Below are 7,330 nucleotides of genomic sequence, written 5' to 3'. Positions count from 1 at the left end.
AGGATGCTGGGGGGGTGAAGGGTGAATTTAGAGGTGAGTCCAGTGATGAGGTGATGCAGGTGTGGCCTTCTCACCTGACCTCTCCTCTGTCCCTTCAGCACAGACTTTCTGTCTGACAGACATAACCTGAGGAAAATGCTTCTTGCTAATGCTAAATAAGCCATTTTCCCAAGGATGAGGAGAACCTCATGGTGATACTAGGAACACATCTGTGTGGTGACTGGCCCCCTCCTTCCTCTTCCCACCAGCGTGTCCCACAGCAGCTCCCCTACGTCCCATGCTCTCTCTTTCTTCTGTCCCACAGAGCCATGACAAGAGCTGCAGATAAGGAAGGAGAGCCCAATGGGGCCATCGCAGTTCCCGAAGAGGTAAAAAAGGAGGAAATGGAAGAGAGAGGCCAGTGGAGTAGCAAAATGGAGTTTGTGCTGTCTGTGGCCGGGGAGATCATCGGTCTGGGTAATGTGTGGAGGTTCCCGTACCTCTGCTACAAGAATGGCGGTGGTAAGTTCACGGCATGCATGACTTGTCCTAGGTCTGTAGGCATGACAACAGATACATGCATGCCTGGATCCGTTTCTCCTATGCCTCATGTGCCCCCACATGTACTCCCTTGCCCTTTCCTCCAGCAAGTTAGCTCCTGCCAAAACCAGGAGGAATAGAAACTGAGCGTTCAACCCAGCTCCCCAGCAGGTACTGTTTCTCAAAGCAGCTCTCCCAAGTTTGGATGCCGAATTGAACTTCAGTAACTCTTCAAGGCTCCTGGGCATCTAGAGGGACAGATGGTCATCCAAAACCATCAGAAAGCTGTGAGTGGTCAGAAAGCCAGCAGCAACCTCCTTCTACGTAATTCCCTTTTTCCACCCTCTGTATCACTGCCACCTCTCTGAGGCCCTTGTTACAGAGGAGGAAAGGCTTTGATGGCGCTGGTATCCTTGCCAAGGCCTGGCACTCCCTTCCTGGCACCTGGGTGCCTGCTTCATTCTCCAGGGCACTTGATCTCCCACCAGCTCCTCTCACAGGGCTGGCTGCCCTGCGGTTATTAGAGAAATGCAGTATTTTATTGTGTCAGTACAAATTGATGAATTCCAGAAATGAGGAATGGGACCAGACACCCAATGCTGAAGCACCTTGGCTTGTCGTATAGGCAAACATAAGCAGAAGGGCATCTTTGAGAACATGCATGTGAAGGATTTTCTCAGAGGACAGGAAGAAGGAGGACATTGGTACCTCTTCCCCAGGAACAGCTCTCCCAGTGGTCAACCCACTGCTAGGGAAACCTGTCCCTTTTGTTTCTTGCGTGACTCTCCTTTTCCAAGAACACTGCAATAGGATCATTACATGGTTAAAAATTAAACTTTCTCATAACAATAAAATGAAACTGGGAAAGAGGAAGGGAATAATTGACTGTTGCTAACTTTTCTTTTTTCAAAATCTAACTTTATAAAAGAAAAGGAGGAATAACAAATTACATGTCACAGCAATAACTTCTCTTTTGTTCTTGTTCTCTAGAGACACCTTGAAATAAGGCTTTGGGACTTGCATGTTCTCTCCACTTTAAACTTACCTTCTCTGCAGACCATGCCAGAAAGGCCTTTCTTTCCCAAGGTGCTGTGAGGTTTCACCAATGGATAAGTGATTCAGCTGTAATTCATCCCAGTTCATCCTGTCCTCTGTGCTGTTACTGGAGTTTATCCAAATCAAGCAGGAGTCAATCAAATGTCTCCTCTGAACCAAATGGGGGTTGGAAAAGAGGATAGTTAAAGAAAATGGAAAGAGTTTTTCTTGAACCTGGGGTTTTTTTTAGCAGATCCTCCAGTCTCCTTCTCTGAGATTTTGATGGTAGGTACTGGAGGCACTAAAAGCAAGTCAGAACAGCATGGGTTAGTAAACACTAGTGGTACATCTGATTGAACAGACCATTCTGCAGTGACGCTTTGAGAGAGAAGTCATGGTTCTTGCATGGAAAATTCCTTTCTGAGCTCAGATGGTATCTTTGCATAGTTTACGCCTATGGTATCCGGTTCAGTAGTCCTTGCAATTTGTATGCTAATTAGTGCAAGTAAAAAGGCTACTTCTGTTCATTTTAGATAGCTATTGAATAACTTTTTTTTTTTTTTTTTTTTTCAAATTAAACCACTCTGGAATATCTAAGGCTGTGATTCAGAGGCCAACAGGCCTAGGCTTGGGAAAGATTAGGATGGAAGAGTCCTTCCCTTACAGCTTACACACTGCCTTTGCAGAAAGTATGCTACTACTGTAGAAGGTATGTTTCTCTCTCTAGTGCTCTAGGGAACCAGATGGCCAACCAACTACTATGGGACAAGGCACTGTCTTTCCCATGACACTCAAAGATATTCTCACCATTGGAAAAGTCCTTGAAATTGCAAAAGAGACATTTTCCACCTATAAATGCCTTCTCTGCCTCCTCCTTCCGCTCCTGCAAACTGGATACTGCTGTCCTGTCACCTTTCTCCACCTTCAGATGTAGTGAGACAGTTATAAAGACAGATGTCATAAAAACAATTGCGCTAACTTGTTGTAAAGCAACCAAGCGTAAACTTGTCTATGGTTACACTTTCAAATTTGATCTAACTGCTCATCATCCTGAACTTGTTATTGACTTGTAAGGAAGGAGGATCTGTTTCTGGGGGCCCCTCTCAAGGCTGAGTCTCCTCTAGTGGAGCAGCAAACTCGGGAGGAGATTACAACTAGAGTTTCAGCTGGTAGCTGCGCGGGGAAGGTTAAGAGAGACAAGACAATAGAGGTGTAAGAAAGCCCTCATTACTCAGAGACCAAAATGGATCAACCTCTGGTACAAATGGTATCAGAGGAGAGGGTCTGGGACCTGCTGAAAGGCTCATCTGTGTGCAGGATAATAAAGCTGTCTTGCAGATCTGGCGAACAGATAGATGTCTTGCAGCACCAAAAGCAGCAGCTGCCTCTAGTTCAGCACATGCAGTTCCCATTCCTTGCTCTGCAAACCCGGATGGATGCTGTGAACCAGCCTCCCGCCCTCTGGCCCCGGGTCCCCTGCAGCTATGGCACAGCTGTGTTTAGGGGAAATTTGGTTGTTGCTTGTTATTGTAACATTGTTGCCTTAAAAACAAGGGAAAGTGTTCCTAGTTGCTAATTGTCACGGGAAGGAATTTCAGTGCGAATGCCTGTGCTGGCAGGGGAGGAGAGGGCCTGGGGGACAATGTCTGGCTCAGCTGAGAAAGGGCCTCTCATCTTGGTTGCAAACAGCTGAGATGCTCTCCAGGCACTGGCGGTGGGAGGTACTCATGACCAAAAGTTTACTGTATGGGATGGCAAGACCTTGACAGTTGCTCCAGAGAGGGAGGCAGTCACCTTGGTCTGTTTGGAGGGGAGCGAAGGTGTGAAAACCTACACTAATGGTGGGGAGAAAGTCTGCAATGGGATAAAAGGAAGGTCAGCAATGAAACATCTCAGGAGCAGTTTTGAGCAGAACAGTCAAAATCTCAGGTGTTTTGGTTTGGCAGCAGAACCAAAAAGAAGGAAAAAAAAGGTTCAAACAGCTGAACAGGGCATTAACCCCTTTGTTTGTTTGTCTTTTCTGATGCATTGTTTTTGTTGGTCATTGTTTCTGGAAAAAAACTTGCTCTCTCTCCCCTTCCTCATCCATTTCATCAAGGGTCAATCTGAGGGCTGTTTCAGGCTGATTTCTCTTAAGACATTTCTCTATACTGTGATAAAAAATTGAATGCGAAGACAGAAGTTAAACTTTTTCATTTTGAAAATGCTGGAAAGACACTCTGTTGCCCTTCCCCTATTTCCATTCTTTTGGTGCAAACTGCTTTTCAAATTTGACATGAAATATGTCTCAAGCAAAATTATACGCCAACAAATTTATTACTTACCAAGAAATGCCACCAGCCTCCAGGTTTGTATCTTCTGGGCAAGTGGGAGCTCTGCTGTGACTCTCGGGAAAGGCAGAACAAATGTGGTTATGTGAAACAAGGACTCCTTTTGCTTCGCCTGACTCTTGCTGAAAGCTAGAATGAGGTTAGGAGAGTGAAGCAGGGACAACTTCTCCAGCACTGCCTTTTTTTATCTCCTTGCCTGGTTGCTCCTTACCTCTCGGTTTTGGCCAAGGCCAAATGCAGAAGTACTGCAGTAGCATGAGACAGACCACACTTGCATTTTTTTCCGAGAAATGATGGTGTTGGAGACCTTTTTTTTTAGCAGAGGTTGAACAGTTAACTCAGAGAAATAATTTGTGTTTATTAAGCTGATTCCAGCTGTGGCCCCCAGTACCTGGCAAGGGGTGGTGGGGATAAGGTTTTAAAGAGGGTTCTGAGGCAGCATCTCACCCCTCTCTGCAGGAGCCTTCCTCATCCCTTACCTCCTCTTCCTCTTCACCTGCGGGATCCCTGTCTTCTTCCTGGAGACGGCGCTGGGGCAGTACACCAGCCAGGGAGGGGTCACTGCCTGGAGAAAGATCTGTCCCATCTTTGAAGGTGAGTCAAGTTACGGGAATTGCTGGCAGCATTTTCTAACAATTAGTGACTCAGAGCCTTTTTTGGAAATGTTATTCTGTTTTTTTTCTTTCTCCTTTATTATCCCTCCCTTCCTTATTATCCCAGCCTTGTTTTCTCTCCTGGTGACTGCTGTGTGTGCAGGGGCAGTGCCCCAATGCCCCCCGCATAGGTGACTGAGGGCGTGTGGTTCTGGCTGGGGTCTGTGCTCATCCAGCCGAGCCATGGTCTCTGCTTTGAGATGCTCAGAGCCTGGGAGACAGGAGAGCAGGATGGCCAGCTAACAGGAGGAGGAGGAGGATGGAAGTGTCAATACACAAATGCCTGCATGTAGTTCAGGACAAATACTGAAGACAGAAGAGGATGAGAAAGGCTGGCTGGCTTATGGTGCTTTCCCTGCCCATTGCTGTGCTCAGGGCTGCTGTGGCAGCGTTTGCAGGCTGGCATCCTGCAAACTGGGGGGGATCACACTGTACCCATCAGTCTGACAGCCCAGAGATGCTCTTAGTTTGTGTTTAAGGCACAGGTATAAGAACCAGGACTCCTGGGGCCCTGGGGAAGGGTGTTTAATGGCATTAATATGTTACCGAATCTGACTTTCAGGATTCTCCTATCCAGAGGAGAGCTTATTACCCCCATTTTGCAGACAGAGAAACCTGTACAGGTTCAGGGAGATTAAAGGCCTGCTTAGTTTGCTCAAGCACAGGCATGCAGTGCTATTTGAAACTCCCTGGGGACGAAGGGACCTTCTGCGCTGGAGACCCCTGCGCTCTGGCACAGGGCCTGGATGTGGACAACAGTGGCATCTTAAAGGGCACTGACAACCAGTTTTAAACAAATGAATCGGGCCTTTCTGACCCGATGACCTCCTTTCTGATGTCTCAGTGAGTGATGGGCACAAGCAGGACCAAACACCAGAGCTCAGCTCCTAGGTGTGTACTTCTGCCCCAACACCATACTTTATGCATGGTGTATATCAGCAGTGAGAACCTTTTTTGCATTAGTCTTTCCAGAAGGAAGAAACTCATCTGCATTTATTTTCTTTCAAGACTAGAGCTGGCTTTCCTGCAGGAGAGGCAGTGTAATGCAGTGGCATGGTAGCGGTCAGAAAAAAGTTTTCCCATCAGCGAAAGGTTTTCTCTCTCTGTTCCATCATAGACCTGTCTAGAGATACCAACAATGTTCCCTGTCTACACGCATGGTCACAAAATCCTTTCTGTTTCCCTGAGGTAGGTCTTGCCCTATTCTCTAGTGAGCCATGTGGTTGGTGTTGCACCCTTTTTACCATGGCATGATCTATGTCTTTGTTTTGGGTTAAACTCAATATGTTAGGAGTTGGTTGGCAACCCCATCCTCACCTCCTTTGCTTTCCTTCACAGGAATTGGGTATGCCTCACAAGTCATCGAGGGCTATCTGAATATCTACTACATCATCATCCTGTCCTGGGCACTGTTCTACCTGTTCAGCTCCTTCACTGCAGTGCTACCATGGGCCAGCTGCAATAACCCCTGGAACTCAGGTACACCTTCCCTTGGTCAGCTCCTAGCTCCTTCCTAATTCCGAGAAATTATTTGAGTTTTGTAGAAAGTATTTTCTATTCAGATAAAAAGCTCTCATGAGCTGCAATGTGGCTAGGGACTCCTGCAAAGGCGACTGTCTTCATTAACCATGGGCAAGTGTCAGGAAGGGTGGATGGTGTGACCCTATGCCTAGCAGCAGGGGACAGTACAACTACTTCCTCATGGAGATGTTTTGGGTGTTGAGATTTCACTGAACAATCCACATTTTCTGGCAAGTGGGAGAGGTGTGTTGTGAGAGTTTTCAAGCCAACCCAGAGTCCTCCTCCTGTGGCAGAAGCTTTTTAGTAGCCCTGGTACAACAATTTATCTTACAATTCCCTTACTATACCCCGCTCTTTTGGAGTTACTGGGACAGTTGCTGCCATGCACTGTACAGTTTCCTTTGTGCACTCAGCTTTTGGTTAAATCAGGCCAAGCCTGCACTGCAGGATTTTGCCAGTACAGGTCTCCCAGTGCAGGAACCAGTAACACAAAACACTACAGGCCCTGTTTTTCTGGTCTAATCACATCCATACATGCCTCTATACTGTTAGGTTGTCCAGGGATCTCATCACCTCATGCCCACAGTTCACATAACTGTGCCCAGCAGCAACCACCTGGCTTTGGCTTTATTCAAGGCACTTGGGCAGTGCCCAGGAAGATGGGGTAGATGTGAGTTAATCCTCATGGTTTTGATGTCCTTGACAGGCCTTTTTTACCATGTTGAACAGGTGGTTTTACTTTCAGTGGAAACCAGGCTGGAAAGAGCTTTGCGTCAGCTCGGTTCCCTCCCTTTTTCTGTTGGGTCAGATGATTAATTTCTGTGATGTGTTAAATTTCTCCACCCCATGGGCCATTCACTCACAGCTTCCTTTGCCCCTTCATCCCAGAAGAGGTAACCAGCCTTTTAAAGAGTGTATCTGATACCTTCAGCTCCCCCAGCATGGGTTGGTTTGTGAGGAAAGCCACAGATGTTCTGTTAACAGGAAGAAGCTTCCCAGCCAGAGCTGGGCTTCCTTGGTTTTCCGGTGGATTGTCTTTCGCTTGCCAAATGCAAGATGAGGTGCATTCCTTGGATTCATGGCATCTCCTCTTTTTTTAGTAATTTCATGCTAAGGGACAGGTTGGGGATGGCAGAGTAGAACATGAAGGCATCTGTGTCGTGTGTGAACATTTGCGTGCGTAGTGTGGGAGGAGAATGGGATTTTCTATCCTGACTACTCATAGCGGCTATCCCTCAATATTTTGCAGCCATCTGGTTTCCATTTGGTAGG

General features: G+C 46.9%; 1 protein-coding gene across 1 annotated transcript in view; it reads left to right on the top strand.

Annotated features, from left to right (window-relative positions):
• The first annotated feature begins 308 nt into the window (after positions 1-308).
• Positions 309-7,330, top strand: part of LOC104263962 (sodium- and chloride-dependent betaine transporter) — a 30,858-nt gene continuing 23,836 nt past the window's right edge. Inside the window, exons 1-3 of the mRNA XM_059817196.1 lie at positions 309-501; positions 4,344-4,478; positions 5,876-6,016. Coding sequence (XP_059673179.1) covers positions 309-501; positions 4,344-4,478; positions 5,876-6,016 — 469 coding nt within the window. The remainder of the gene's footprint in view (positions 502-4,343; positions 4,479-5,875; positions 6,017-7,330) is intronic.

The sequence above is a fragment of the Gavia stellata genome, chromosome 4 (assembly GCF_030936135.1).
Source record: "Gavia stellata isolate bGavSte3 chromosome 4, bGavSte3.hap2, whole genome shotgun sequence".
Classification (NCBI taxonomy): domain Eukaryota; kingdom Metazoa; phylum Chordata; class Aves; order Gaviiformes; family Gaviidae; genus Gavia; species Gavia stellata.
The sequence above is the reverse complement of the archived record's forward strand: the minus strand, read 5'-3'. Positions and strand labels throughout refer to the sequence as shown.